Source organism: Phyllopteryx taeniolatus, chromosome 6 (genome assembly GCF_024500385.1).
Source record: "Phyllopteryx taeniolatus isolate TA_2022b chromosome 6, UOR_Ptae_1.2, whole genome shotgun sequence".
Taxonomy (NCBI): Eukaryota; Metazoa; Chordata; class Actinopteri; order Syngnathiformes; family Syngnathidae; genus Phyllopteryx; species Phyllopteryx taeniolatus.
This window is the reverse complement of record NC_084507.1, coordinates 31,450,972-31,466,069: the sequence shown is the minus strand read 5'-3', so window position 1 is coordinate 31,466,069 and position 15,098 is coordinate 31,450,972. Positions and strand designations below refer to the sequence as shown.

Here is a 15,098-nt window from a genome sequence, read left to right as displayed (position 1 = left end):
CGGGGGAACAGGCGCGCAGCGGATCTTCTTTACCTTCCACCTGAATCGGATCGGTCAGACCTCAACACGCAAATTTTCACGCAAGTCCTCTGTCTTCTTCTTCTTCTTCTTCTTTAAAGGCACGCATACACGACGCTGTATTCTGCGCGCAGCTTCTTTGCGAGTTTGTTTGGGGGCAAAACAGCTCCAACCGCCGAGATGGAGCGTAGGATTTATATACCGTACGTGCTTGGTTTTGGGAGCTTTTACGGCACGGCATTTATTGGACGCCTTTTGAGAGCGTGCAGCGCCGGACAAAGACTAGAACAAAAAGAGGAGGAGCAGCTGGCTGCATGCGCGCACAACTTCTGAGCGACTGGCGCGTTCAAAGGCTCAATTGTGTCCCATTATTCGCTGGTGAAGCAGTTAAACGCTTCGCAAGCAGCACTAATACTTTTTTTCCACGTTGATTGGAACAACTGGAAAGCTTAAGGGCGATAAATGGATGTTGTTTGTACTTCCCGTGCCGAGTGCGCCTCTTGGTGCGCTGTGCGTTAAATGGGACTCCATTGTTCACTTTTTCTCCGCGGAACTGGCAATCTGACGGCAAAACATGCATGTTTAGTGTATTTTCCGAACATGTATTTGATTTTTAGTATGTGTACTCCCTTTGAGCCAACAAAGGAGTCCTTTTGCGTCAGGGCGCACCTGTGCACCTTTGGGGAGATGCTTCCCGTCCACGTCCTTCTCCTCAACTTTGTCGACTTTTACTCGTTTGGAAGTTGTCCGCTTGCCGCTTCTAAAGGCCAAAGCGTCTCTTGGACTTATAAATATCATGAATGGAGTGTTTATTAGTCTCTGAAAGATGCCGCGGGGCTTGGCGAGCCGCTGAAAGTTTTTTTCTTTTTGGAGCTCGGCTGCGCGCAGATTGACAATCGGGTCTTGGTTTCAACTATTTGAATGGGGGATGGAGCAGAATAAATTCAAAACAAAGGGGGGAGATCACTGTGAATGTCAGGATGTGTTTTTCATATTTCAGACATTTAAGGTGGCGTTTTGAAGTCGCACTTTGGAGAGTGGCTGTGTTTTAGCTCCAAATGACCATTTTACGCGTTCTGGGGCATCTGTAGGCCCTTAAATAATGGTTTATCCCATGACGTTCACCCCCACACGTTGAACGTACATGGACGTGTCCTTTTGCAGGGCTTGCTGGGAAGAAGAGGAAGAAGAAGCCAGTCGACGTCGGGCCGTCGGACGCGTGAGCTAAGGTGGAACATAGCCACAGAAAGGTGAGAATTAAGCGGCCTCTCCGTGGCCACCGGTGCCCAATATTGCCCGGGCTCCCAACTGCAGGGGGTATAGTCCGCGTTGAGGCCGAGAAGGGCGAGTTTTCCTCGGAAATGTGATGCGTTTGCCGCATTTCCAAGCGGGCCAGGCCGGGCTGCGCGTCAACAAGCGAACATGGAGGCGCGGCTAGAGGGAGCCAAAGCAGCCGCAATTCCACTCTATTCGCTCCCCAAGCGGAGGTTTGACCGAATTCAAGCATCCGCACACACTCGACATGTCCGGAAGACTCTTTATTGTTGCATTTGCGCCTCAGTCGTTGGTTATTTCCACTTTATTAGCCTCAAGGGTGTGTGCTTCCCGTGGCCTAGACTGCCTCACTGGTACTCCATGTTTTTGTCTTAACTGACAGCAAACTCTCCGTATAAATGTTCATATGGAAGAAACATGTCAATTAAAGTATAAATGATTAGCTTTGACGGTGGAATTTGAGGTTTTTTTTTAAAATGAGCTTAGCTCGTTGCTATTTTCAAGATGGCCGTCGAGCTGTTCTGCTAGCAGGTGACGTCAACGGGAAGCTCTTCACTTCCTTGTTTGGGATTGGAGACAAAAGTCAACTTTAAACACCATTCCACGTGTTTTCTCTGTAAATATGGCTCCATGTTTAGTAAACAAATCGACATTTCGTCTTTCATCCGTCCCGTTCGTGATGATGACGGTGGACGCACACCTGCTAGTACACAAAAGTCCATTAAAATGACATTTAATTTAACTACATGTCAAAATTGTACACTTAGGACTACTAATTTCACCAGCTGAGTGTCAAAGCGTAAAACAAATGAATGGCATCTTGAGTTAAAACTCTTGCGTTAAAGCATCTTGAATTCTGCTCACCTCATTTGCATTACACTAAACTCAAACTATATTTTTGATTTTATTTACTGTCAGTCTTATAGTCTTAAATGGCCCCTCCCCAACCCCCCCCCCAAAAAAAAAAAAATCATTGTATATAACAGTTCCTTATAACATTTTTATTCCATCCATTTTTGTCTAACTTCCTGTGTCAAAATAACATAACTCGCTGCCGTCATGAATTTGGCTCACCTGCTTGCCGTCGTTTGGGATTATGCTCACTTCCTCTGCGTCCAATCGTCTTCAATGGCGGCCATCAGGAGTTATTGTCACTGGACCACAACCTCATCATCACCTGTGTACACAAGAACACAATTACATTAATACAGCTATCATACTTTCAGCTATAAAACCAAGACAACAGACTTACAAAAAGAATAAGTGATAATTTAAACAGATTTCTCCAATGAATGAGGTCATTTTGTGCTGTTTAAAGGGCTAATTTGGCCACTAAAGGCTTGCAGCGTGCGCTTTCAGTCCACTGGCGGTGGTGCTGAAATGAAGAGACACTTTTGCTCCCCTCTAGTGGCCATGAGTGGCAACACATGCAGAACACACGCGGCCTGCAGACTATTGTGGCATGGAACTGTTAGCGTGACACATTCATGAGGCGCTATCACGTATCACACGCGACTCCCACTTCAGTCACGGATTGCTTTTCTTGTCTGTTAGCTTAGCTTAGTTTAGTTTAGGGACACGCCCCCCCCCCCCCACGAGGAGCCTTCGTGTCGGCCCGTGGACGCGGGCTCAGAGCAGCCTGGTGCTGAAAAGCCGCAGTGGAACGAGAGAGGCTTGCACTTAACTCTTTCCTCAATGGAAACCAAAAATGTCTCCACGTTCCGGTTCACCGAATTAGTTTTTTCTCTAAACGTTGGCTTGCGTGTCATTGCAGCACGGCGCCCATCCCGTCCGGACCGCAGACGTTTCTGTTCCAGTTGGAGCTCGAGGAAAGGGGGGAGAAAAAAAAGACGTAAGCATCTGTCCCGCCGAGGAATGCTCCGGGAAATGTTTGCGACGGCGCCGAGGCTATCGGTTCGCCACGCTCGGCTAACGTCTGCCGACGTTATCTATAACCTTATCTATAAATCTAAAAATACGGAATTTCTTCATAAAACTCATAAAGGTTTTACAGGAGAGTGAATGTTGCAATAGATTCTGATTCCAAACGGTGTCCAACAGGGATCAATTTTGGGACCCTTTTTCAGACATCAGCCTGGTAAACAAGCATTTTAAGAGATTTTTGTGTTCTTTAAAACCATTTAGTAGAGCTACAGTGATCAATCCACAACAGCATGTTAACGATCGCCAACACAAGGTAACGTATCCGTGTTCGCAAACGGCTGAGCCGTTTAACAGCAGCCAAGTCAACGCGTTCATTTGCTGGCACCCACATCAGTCGCTGTGCAGGGCCAGGCCCCGCCTTTTATAGCCGTACACACTCACTCACAGATACTCTAGTGTGGAATGTGCGGATGACAAATCCAACTGGACAATAATAATAACCGCAACCCTATATGCGCAATGTTATTGTGTTTAATCATGTAAAATCTGTTTTTTTCCCCCCGGATACTCGATCAATCGATGGGATAATCGGTTGAATAGACTATTCTAAAAATATTTGATCGCTCTGGCCTTGGTGTTATACTGCATCATTAGTCAGTCTAGCTCTATTTGCAAATTCACTTATTCAGATATTGTCAGGCAACCAATCGTCAGATATTTGCTCAATCCGCTTTAGTGCTCCTTGTCCTTTCTGAAATGCCCGAGTATGCCGCAAGATGGAAACAAAGTCCTCTCTATAAGAAACTAGTACTTTGGCGCCCCCTCGTATCCATCTTGTCCGATAATGCACGTGTGATTCCACGCAAAGGCGGGGCCTACGTGTATTTGATGTTTATGTCGGTCCCTCCAGCCGCCTCCGCCGGCAGCCATGATGGACGAGGAGATAGTGGAGGACCGCGCCAAGCTGAAGCAGGGCATGGTGAAGGTCCTGCAGTGCGTGGCCACCATCTCGTCGGCGGCGGCCGTGGTCAACCCCATCTTCGGTGTGGCGGGCTCCCTGATCCGCGTGGTTTTGCACCACATCGACGACGAGGACATCCGCACGCTCAAGCGCGAGTTCGGCTCCGTCAACCGGGCCCTGGACGAGCTCTCGAACAAGAACCGTCAGGCCCTGGTGGCCATCCAGAAGGAGACTCTGGACAGCCAGTACGCCTCGGTGGAGGAGAACCTCAAGAATCAGTTCCGAAAGTTCATGGAGCTGGTGGAGGTGAAGCCGGAGCACAGCGAACGCAAGAAGGAAGACTTCATCCAGAGCTATGCCAACGACCTGGGAGACCAGAACCTACACACGCTCTACGACGGCGTGGTGGGAAAACCAAAACTCTTCAGCCGGCCCGTCCTGGAGGTAAGTCACCAAGTACGGTGAACCCCCGTTTATCGAGGGGGATATGTGTGTAAAACTAGCACCACTTGTTTGAAATGTTCTCACTACCGTAACATGTTTGATCATTTTCATTCAAAAGAGCACCAAAAAAATGCGGATTCACAAATTGGAACGAGTGCATAATTCTGAACGCAACATCCATGCATCTAGCATGTGCACAGTCATGAACCCATGTTACATAAACTGTATTCAATAGTTTGGAGTATTTAACGCAATCAAACCACATTCACACGAGGCTCGTTAATAGTGTTAGCTAGCATTATGCTAAACCACGAATATGCGGGGGTACAGTGTATATTGTTGTAACTAGGCCACTAAAAATGACAGTCTGGCGATTCGGGAGTAGGGAATGACAATGGTTCCGAACGCACCGACTGCGCTGGGAATCATCCATCATCATTCGCTACTCCTGAATCGCTACGTAGGGTTTTTCAGTGGACATTATTGGAGCTAATGAGGTCTGCAGTATAAAAATGCTTGTGTGGTGACTGGCAAATCACTATATGGGGATTTTCATATAGTTGACTTCTACTCCACTCGGAATGGCCGTGACAGCGACTGTATGCTAATTTCTGTTAGCCTGTTTAAGGTGCTTGACGTTATGTGTTAGCTTTAAAGCTAACGGACATTGGTTAGACGAAATGATAGACTGGTTGAACATTTTGGTGTTTCAATAGAAATGCGTTCTTCTTTTCGTGTCTATTTTGACAGCAAGCGTGAGAACAGGCGCTTTGTGTCTTTTCGCAAGTCGAAGTGTTTGAATAAGTGGCAAAACATTTTCTTTTTAATACGGTTTCTCTATCTTGCCGATTTTCACCTGTTGAGCGAAATTGTCAACGTAGTTTTGAGGCTGTGCAAAATGTTGTTTTCAGGTGTACCTGAAGCACTCGGGGGGCGAGCGTCGGGCGATGGAGCGTCTGTGCACGCGCCTCACCTACTTGTTCTGCATCGGCCTGATCGCCCTGATGGGCTACGCCGCCGTCATCGGCGACGACGACGCCGGCCTGAGCGAGGAGTGGGCCGAGAAGATGGAGAACGTGCAGGACAAGATGCAGCAGGCGCTACGCATGTGCCGTCATTAGCTTCACAGACGCGCGTCGTACATACATTGAGGACCAGTTAGCATTTACGTTATCAGAAGTTTGGAATATTGCTTGTGTCCCTAAATTGGTTAGTTCACTTTTTTTATTTGTATGTCTCATTCAATAGTTCATTGATTTATTGTCAGTAATGAAAGATTAGTCAAATACGATGGAACCCCGCAAATTTGCAATGCGGCATTCACCTATTTGGGGGGTGGGGGGGCGCTACGTATCTCTTATTTCTCAGGGAAATTCCCACTAAATCTTTTTTCCCCAGATTTGTTTTCTATTTACAAGGGATCGTCAATTATTCCCACATGTTCGCTGTCTGTCGGGTTCGCTTCACAAACTGTGCGGGTCCACTGCAAATGCAGGTTTGATTTGCTTAATTGGCCAAGGAATTGGAAAGAAACTCCGTTTCTTTAAATAAGTCGTCAAATCGGGACCTGATTCTTGAATACAAACAAATCAGCAGTTCTCAAATTTAGTGTGACATCAATAAAGATCAGTTTAAAAATAATTTGAAAAACATTGTTTTGCAAAAAAAAAAAAAAAAAGTTGACATTCTCACTACAAAAAAATTCTCATACTGCATTTTTTTTCTCATAAAAAAATAACTTAAATGCCATTTGTTTTGAAAAATTCGGATGTCTCCATTTGATGATGCTATAAAAAATATATATCTAATAAAAACATACTAATGTCAAGAAAACACTTGGAAAACTGAAACGTTAGAAAAAAATTCAACTGGTTTCATAAAAATAAAATTCCCTGATTGCAAACTAAATTGGCACTTTATAGTATGAAATTGAATTAACCAAATAATTCTAATTTAGCAACTTTCAGAAAAAGTGCCAATTGTGGATTCAGACAAATTTACAGGAAAGCTGTGAGAAGATTTTTTCCTCTTAAATAGATTCCAACATTATCCTAAAATTTATAGTACCAATTGCAACTTTCTTTTCCATTTTTTTCCTCGTAATCTTGCCTTCTCTCATGTCCATTTTTTTTTTATGAACTCGTCCTTTTGTAAAATGATATTCTCATACAATTTACATTTCTTTTGTCTTTATGGCAACGTTTGGCGAAAATTGCGACTTGCAAAGTGAGTGCTTTGTTTTGGTTGACTCGTAGAGTTTCAAATTGTTTTTATTTATTTTTTTTGTCTTTGCAAATTGCAGCCAGTTCCTCCATAAAAGCTTCACAACCTTTTCCTGGTTACTGTACGCCTATTTCTTTCTTTCTGGTCATTTGCATATTTTCAGCGTGGCCTTGATACTCCTTGTTGGCAGTTGTTACATATATATATATATTTTTTTTTATGGGGGGGCAGTGAGGATAAGCGGTACGGGAAATGGATGCATTTTTATTTTGTTTTGTGAACTTGGCGCGTCCACTGAATGTTGCTCATCCGAATCCCGAAAGGCTGCTTGAAAGTTCCCAAAATGTTTTCATTTGAGAAACACTTTCTTTTCTATTGTATTGGACCATGTATGTTGCTTGTTTAGTTGTGCGTGTTTTTAAGCACCACCACCAATAAATAAATCATACGTGATTTTTTGGAGTCATTTTTTTAGCTTCCCTGCCTGCTGATGTCTGGTCTTATGGGACATTTGATTAGGGACACGTGCTGCCTTCAAAATGATCGTATACTAGTGCTTGCTCGTCACTTTAAACCTAATACTATACATATATACATATGTATATATATATATATACATATAGAAGTCTCGGCACAATGGTCATTGCTCTATTAGTCATTCAAACAAATGTTTTGCTGATTAAATGCCAATCTATTTGTGTCCTTTCACACGAAACAGTAAATGCAGTTCAGTAGGGAATGGCGTGACGTAAACAACATGCGTGGCTCACAGTCTCAATTCCCTCCTTCTCCATACTCATCGTATGATGAATTTCTGCATTATGGTATTTCATGCATATATTTACATGCTTGCATCAACTGACCTTAAGAGAATATTCTTTTTATTCAATGCATTAATAGGTATATTTTTCCTGTTGAATGCAGTACAGGCAACATCGCAAGTTTACCTAACTGTGTATTATACAGAGTACTACACTCCCGTTTTTTGTACTTATATATATATATATATATAATATTTTGTGTTCCAGTTTCACACTGTTCAGTAAAACATAAGTAAATATAGTTTTTATTTTGAAGTCATCACTTCATTGCAAAGAAAGTAATGGTGTAGAAGAAATTGCATTGTGCATAAATCATGTTTTGTCAGTACCTTCACTCATAATTTCGCTTATGTCCTGCATACGTTTATGACCTAAATTTGTTAATTAATGCTTTTTTTTGGGGAAGTTTTGTACTTGAAAATTCCTCTCTGTTGTAAAGTTAAACGTACTAAATGTCAAAGTATTGTAAAAGTCTTTGTTTTTGTCAGTCTTAAAGTACCCCAAAATTATTTATATTATTCACTATGTATTTTTTTATTTTTTTTGTGAAATAGGCCAATCAGTATATATTTTTTTTCCTTGCCAAATTTCAAAATCGGCATCAACAAATCCATAACGGTCGAGCCCTAATATACGAACCATATTCGTCAAATTAGCAGATGAAACCGAGAGTGCAGGTTGTCAATGCGTCCAGCAGATGTCGCTGTTTCCCACAACTCAACAGTCCACCTGTTTCCACGGACTGTCCGTCACACATTCACCGACCCTCTCACTAAGTATATTATCCATCCATCCATCCATCCATCCATTTTCAACAGCCCTTATCCTGGTTAGGGTCGCGGGGCGCTGGAGCGCCTATCCCAGCTGACTTCGGGCGAGAGGCGGACTACGCCCTGAACTGGTCGCCGGTCAGTCGCGGGGCACATGTAGACACGGACAACACATTCGCACTGTCACTGTGTAAGAAGGTCAAGCGGGTGTGTCCCTGACTGAGGCATCGCCGTCACTTTCCAGATGAACCGGAATCGCGCGCAATCTTTTCATCTCCTGACTGGCAAATGTAGCTCTGAGCCGCACAATTCTGCAGGAGCTCACAGGAATCACAGAGGCGCCGACATTTGGTTGATAGATTTTCTTACATTTGACGTCAACGGTTGCCTGACGTTTTCTTGGATGTCGTGTCGGAATATCTCGCAGGATTTGCGTCCCCATCGTGATTTGTCATTTGTCATTTTTGCGCACGCAGCATTTGCGCAATCATCTCCACATCTCCTCCTTGCCACAAATAAACATGCATTTTCTTCCATCTTTGAAATGCAGCTTTTTTTTTTTTTTTTTTTTTTTTAAGTTCAGTGCACAATTGGGGAGAAAAAAAAAAGAAAAGAAAAACAAACAAATCCCACCAAAGCTCCTTGACGGACATACGCAGGCATGTTTGCTTACTTGATGACGATGATTCGAACCTGTGCGCCATCACATACGAAACCTCGACGAGCTCATCTTCTTACCTTCATTTTGTTGTCCAGCTCCAAGAGGCTCCTCGAGGTGTGCAAACCAACACATTAATCAGAACCCAAACATTCAAATCCTCCTTAGTGTCGACGAAAAACGACACCAAGGTGTTGGCACGTCTCCCATCTTCCGCTCTCCTTCCTTTCCCTCCCTCCTTCCCTCGCTCCCCCCTTTTCCCCCCTCTTCTTTAGGACCCCTCCCCGCGCATGCAGCTGAATTTTCTCACGCAGACGCATCTCGGTGGGAATCTTCAACTGAAGAACTTGTCCGACGCGTAAAAGAACAAGGAGCGCAGGTAAAAATGTGCCGAGTTCTTATCTGGCCTGGAGATGATGAGTGGCGGCGGGTGGGCGGTGGGCGCGGGGGGGGGGGGGGCACTTGTGCGTAAAGGCGCACATCCACTGCGCATTTCGACATCATCTACTGATATTTAGCCACCGGAACCAGCCCCGCTTTGGATTATTTGTGATGATTTATGGATGTCAAGGAGCTTCTTCCTCTTCTTCTTCTTTTTTTTTTTTTTTTTTTGCATGCAGACTCGGCCTTGGATGCTTCAAATGAGTCACGCACACATCTCGTCAAGGACGCACACGCACACACGCCCTCCATTTTGTGTGCATGACATCATTGTTTTATTTACGAATTGTATTTATGGAAACATCACCTGCACTGGAACACCATGTCCAAATGTGTCTTCGACTGTGGTGGTTGCAGCTTGTGTAGTTCTGTAACACAGCACAGAAACGTAATAGCCATGTAATGAGGCCAAACCACACCCCGCTGATAAATGGCCGCAACTTCATCCGGCAACTTTCTTATTATGTTTGAGCCACAAAAATATATCGGCTTACTCTAACCCTAGTCAACCATAAAGTCCACTATATATATATATATATGTAAAAAAAAAAAAAAAAAAAACTCTGTAGTGAGTTTTGCTTTTTGCTTTTGTTGTTGTTGGGACGTCTCCACCACAGAGATTTACCCAGAATGGCGAGAGGCAAAGCGTGACGATAGCTTAACACATTGACTGCCATTGACGGCTTTAGAAGTCAAATATCCATGTTGACTGGGAAGGCTGGCAGGGATTGCGCATAGGACGGGAAGTTGAACTGTTGGGCTAGCCTAGCAATCTATCGGTCACCAAATAAGCTTTTTAGTGGTCGTTGTTGTTTTTGCTTTTTTTTTTTGGGTGATGTCAGCACAAATTTGCCACAGGGCGGGAATTTGAATCAATGGCATCGCAGCGGTAAGTTAGTGATTTCTAAGTGAGCCAAGCCAAGCTTTTCTCGCAGCACGCTGATTGGCTGATCGAGAGGGCAGCCACTTTCTGAGTCCACGGCGGCCGCCTGTGGAATTTTGCCGCCGGCGTGAATAATGGATGCCGAGCGGAAAACGCTGTTGGGAAAATGGAACAACAACATCACAAGGAGACGCTCACTCTCCTGCTGTTCTCAAATTCTTCTTCTTCTTCTTTCTTTGGCCTTGTGGAGCTCGGCCGTTGTCACGACGACGCCTGATAGCTACCGGTTCTCATAGCGCCTGTTCTCACTTTGTCGCTGTCTAGAAACAGGAGCATATCATCGTATCACACCACTTGAAGGAAATGAAAAGAAGACTCGAATGAAGGTCCACTAGCTTGATGCTAACATACGACACGAAACGCCAGAGATGGGCTAAAGGAAATTAGCATACAGTAGATGACATGTTATTGTGAATCCCCCCCCAAAAAGGTTTGCGGTCCGCTGTCATTGTCTGTAGATGCCAGAAGATGGCGGCAAATAACTTTAAATGCAGTTCAAGTCACTTGTGCACCCTATTTGACCAAAGAACCGTCGTCGCTCGCTCTTCTTCTTGCGTTTAATTACGCGGCGTGTCTTCCAGTTGCGCTCACTGTTGCCTGGCATGTTGTGGCACAATGTGGTACTGCACTGATACACGACTCTAAATTCAGACTTGCCTGTATACTGTAAAAACCCATCCAAAATATTTTAAAAATCTGCAATAAACAGGGATTTTCTGTATTCGTACGACGGGTTTTGCATATTTACCATGGACCTTTTTGTCCCGTTTTGTAGACCATGAGCAGTTCCCTGGAGAAGGTAGTGGCCCAGAAGAAGGAGGCCATCGAGGCGGCCATGGACATGTTGGAGCGCGGCGCTGAGGTCGTGGCCAGCGCCGTAGGCGAACTCTTCCCGCTGTGCGAGGCTGCCGCTCCGGTCCTCCGTCTGGCCCTGGACAACGTCCAGAGCAAGGAGGTGTTCTACGTCAAGGAGCAGTTCCTGACGGTCCGGAACAGTCTGGACCTTCTCTCGGGCCAGCTGGAGGACATCGACTGCGAGATCAAGAAGAGCCGGCTGGACTCGCAGTACTTTGGCGCGGAGGAGAACCTCCGGAACCAGTTCAGGAAGTACATGGACATCATTGAGGCCAAGCCGCAGTTCGGCGAGGTGAAGACAAAGCTATTCCTGGAGCATTTCTCCAGGAGCGGCGGCGAGAAGAATTTGTTTGTGCTCTACCACGCGCTCATGGGGAGCAGCGGCTTCGGAGACTCCATTCTAGACCTGGTGGAAAGGTACGTTCAGTATAGTAGTTTATCATTTGAAATGACCGCAATAGTGTTATGGTTGTCTGGTTCACTTGCATTCGGTTGCGTCGTTCAGTGTGAAGCGGGCCTGGGTGTTCGGGGTTAGTGAGTTGGGGTTAGGGTAGAAGTTAGAGGTTCAGGTTCAACTTCAAGTTAGGATTAGGGTTTAAGATTGGAGGGTTTAGCACTGGGAGTTTGGTTCAAAGAATAAGGATTAGGATTAGGGTGAGTAGGGTAAGATTACAGGGAAGGGTTCGGAGATTAAGAATTTGGGTTGGGTTATGGTTAAGATTAGAGGGTTAGGTTTAGGATTGGGGGATTTAGAGGATAACTGGCGAGGTGTAGGATGTGGGGTCAGGGTTCAGTTTAAAGTTTGGAGTTGGGATTAAGAGGTTACGGGTGAGGGTTTCCGGGAATAGTGAAGCACAAGGGAAGGGTTGTGAGGGTTCGGGATTTGGGCCATAGGTGTTTGGGCCATAGGAATAGGGGGTAAGGGGTTAGTGTTGGGGTTTTTAGATAGGGTTTTAACATTATTTAAATAGCGGTGTGAATTGAATTTAGGAATTATGGCCAGGAGAAAGGTTTCGAGTCAGGTTTTGGGTGAGTGCTGTGTCGTGCTGAGTTTGAGTGTCAATGCTGATGACGACGTGATGCGTTATCAGGTACGTCTCCAGGAACCGCCGCCTCCTGGAGGACTTTTGCGTGCGCATGAAGGAGCTTCTCTGCTTGGGCCTCATCGCTCTGCTGGGCCACTCAGCCTTGACCCAAAACCACCAGGAAGAACAGGACAAAATCCAAGAGTGGAGCCGCAAGATGGACGAGATCGAGCTCCGGATGAAGACCACCGTTCGGTCCTGCGTTGACGCCTTTCCGGAGCAGGCCAAACTGGATGCCCAGCACCTCCTCCAAGAGAAGCAAAGTCACAACCTCCAGGAGACCACCCAGCAAGTCCTGGACTTCCTGGTCAAGAAGTACGATTGGGTGAGCTGGTCGGTGCGCCTTATCAACCACTCGGGGAGCACCTACCGTAACTGGAGGGCTGGGGAGCGCTTCCACCACGTGGCGGGGCGCAACTGGTTCGAGGTTCTGCAGGTCAATAACATCAACCTGGTGGTGTCCTTCAGTACCAAGCCCCAGACGGTGCCCAGGGACGTCGTCCTGGGAGTTATGGAGGGGGCCGCACGCAAGGGCAACGCACCCGCAGTGGTGGATGTCCTGGAGAAGCAGATGAGCGGGTTTGTGGTTCACGCCGTCAGCCGCCACAAGGAGTCGGCGGCCGCCTGGAGTTTCCCAGAAGATCGTCACTACTGGGAGAGGCACAAGAACGTTGCCGTGTGCGTACACTCCGACTGAAAACATTGCAGAGCGGGGTGCGAAACAATCACTGCCCAGTATAGTTCCGTCGTATTTCACTTCTCACCTCTGCTCCAGACATGGATTTATTCAGCTTTACCGGTCAAGTGTCATGCAACCAGATGACGTAGCGCTTCAAATACGGACAATTTATCAGATTGTGGGCGGAAAAAGCAACTTTTAGTGGCTAGATTTTGTTTTTGTCTGTGATGTTAGCTTTGGTTAAATTGGGAAAACACGTGAGTTGAAATAAGGGTTAGGGTTAGGGTGTCTCGACTTCCGCCGTACCTCCCAGACTCACCGAACTCTTGGGGTTCGATCAAACCCAGATTAAACACCACTGATTAGGATACAACACGGGGATGTGCTAGTTTGCAATGCTCAGCACCACCACCTACAGGCCTGGAGTGGAACAACAAGGGCCAGAAACTCCCCCTAATTTCTTATGCAGTTGATTTGAGGACTTCAAGGTTAGCATTCACTCTAGCACTAACCCCTAAAGCCTAAACCTCAAACCCTCACCTCCTAATCTTAAAGCTAACCCTAACCCCTAACCTTAACTCCAAATATGGAAGCCCAACCCACTTGTCCTCACACCGCAATCCCAAACCTAACAGTCGAAAACCAAAGACTAACTCTAACACCCCAAACCGTTTTCCTAACCCCGAATTCCCGAACCCTGACTCACGAACTTCAACCCCGGGCACCTCAAGGCCTAAACCCGAACCCACTAACCACCTAACCCGAACCCTAACACCACCAAATGTAACCGAGTGTCCTACATGAAAGAACGGCAGATGTTTTAACCACACGATGAGGATGATATTCAAGTGCGGAAGAGACTTTTTTTTTTTACGCGCATATTTGTGTTGAAATGGCATTCCCAATTGCAACAAAGTATTTATTGATCGCTTTGTTCACAGTGTCAATAAAGCGAGCGCATGGCGAACCTTGTGTCGTTTATGGGTGTGGGGAAGCGTTTAATCTAATCCGCCGCTCCTTTTTCTCAGCGCAAATGTGATCGACGGCGCACACCGTTAGCATCTGCGGCCGCTAATTGAATTCCCCTTTGTACCCGCGTCAGCGTTTCCAGACCGCGGCGCTAAAAGCCCCCCCCCCCCCCCCCCCCCGCCGCAGGCGCGGAGCAAAGTGCTTAGCTTAGCACGCGTGGCGCTCACGACCCGGACGGCGTTTGGAATCGCGGCAAGTCTTTAGCGGGCCGTAAAAAACGGACGCTGACCAGTGAGAAAATAAAAACGACGGCGTGCTTTATTGCGGGCGTTTAGTCAGTGGACCATCGCCAACGGCAAATATGAACAAACGAGCGTCCACGGCGACGCCTGCGGACGCTCAGTGTCGCTATGTATTGGCTCTCTCTGGTCACGTGCTGTTCTGCCGTAGTCTCAGCGATGACACATTTTGGCAAATATGTCATCGGAGCGCCACCTCGTGGTGCAAACTATTCGTTTTTTTTTTTCCTGCAATTTTGAAACGCTTCGACTCTTTGTTCCACTTTCGGACACATAAGAGAACGTTGATTTCTGAGCAGTTTTGTCTTCATAATTTTGGACTTTTTTTTTATGGAACGTTCACTTATCTGGTTTGTCATATGAGGCCATATTGTCTCATATAGGGTCCGCATTTGTCATTAGGTCAGCATGGTATGATATGGCGCTTTTCAAAATGCAACCAAGGCATTTTTTTTTCTAATGCATTTACAATTGATCATATTCTCAGTTTATTATTTGGGTGAAGATCAAATATGTGGCTAATACGGAAATAACGATCTCTGCTTCGAATCCCCTTTTGCCGAGGAAACATTCGTTCAACATGCGTTCAAGAAACGTCATGAAAATGTAATCCGATGTAGTTTGTCACATTGTTCCGAGGATGTGTTGCACTATTCTCACATTTGCAACAGGCTAACTTGTAGCTAATTGCAAGCCATTCCGTTTCCGAGGTCACGTTCCCAACAGTGTTGCCAATGGTTCTTTGAGCCTCTGTATATATAAAATCTAAAAAA

General features: G+C 45.8%; 2 protein-coding genes across 4 annotated transcripts; both read left to right on the top strand.

Annotated features, from left to right (window-relative positions):
• Positions 1-1,166: 1,166 nt before the first annotated feature.
• Positions 1,167-7,258, top strand: LOC133479039 (protein rapunzel-like). 2 transcript variants are annotated; one of them, XM_061775472.1, is made up of 4 exons: positions 1,167-1,268; positions 3,068-3,145; positions 4,088-4,582; positions 5,494-7,258. In XM_061775472.1, exons 3-4 carry the CDS (start codon positions 4,106-4,108, stop codon positions 5,701-5,703), a joined length of 687 nt encoding a protein of 228 aa, XP_061631456.1. In that variant the 5' UTR covers positions 1,167-1,268; positions 3,068-3,145; positions 4,088-4,105; the 3' UTR covers positions 5,704-7,258. The 2 variants fall into 2 exon arrangements, with proteins under 2 accessions (XP_061631456.1, XP_061631457.1); XM_061775473.1 differs by lacking the exon at positions 3,068-3,145 and having other exon boundaries at positions 1,191-1,268.
• Positions 7,259-9,342: 2,084 nt separating this feature from the next.
• On the top strand, positions 9,343-14,024 carry LOC133479036 (protein rapunzel-like). Of its 2 annotated transcripts, XM_061775469.1 has the most exons (4): positions 9,343-9,433; positions 11,214-11,710; positions 12,385-12,703; positions 12,847-14,024. In XM_061775469.1, the coding sequence occupies exons 2-4, from the start codon at positions 11,217-11,219 to the stop codon at positions 13,117-13,119; spliced, it is 1,086 nt and encodes a 361-aa protein (XP_061631453.1). In that variant the 5' UTR covers positions 9,343-9,433; positions 11,214-11,216; the 3' UTR covers positions 13,120-14,024. The 2 variants fall into 2 exon arrangements, with proteins under 2 accessions (XP_061631453.1, XP_061631452.1); XM_061775468.1 differs by having other exon boundaries at positions 9,344-9,433; positions 12,385-14,024.
• Positions 14,025-15,098: the final 1,074 nt, after the last annotated feature.

Bases quoted from the DNA above. Each gene is read 5' to 3' on its own strand.
- LOC133479039 (XM_061775472.1), top strand. From the start codon at position 4,106: ATGATGGACGAGGAGATAGTGGAGGACCGCGCCAAGCTGAAGCAGGGC. The intron at 4,583-5,493 runs GTAAGTCACCAA...TGTTGTTTTCAG, and splicing joins TCAGCCGGCCCGTCCTGGAG to GTGTACCTGAAGCACTCGGG.
- LOC133479036 (XM_061775468.1), top strand. From the start codon at position 11,217: ATGAGCAGTTCCCTGGAGAAGGTAGTGGCCCAGAAGAAGGAGGCCATC. The intron at 11,711-12,384 runs GTACGTTCAGTA...ATGCGTTATCAG, and splicing joins ATTCTAGACCTGGTGGAAAG to GTACGTCTCCAGGAACCGCC.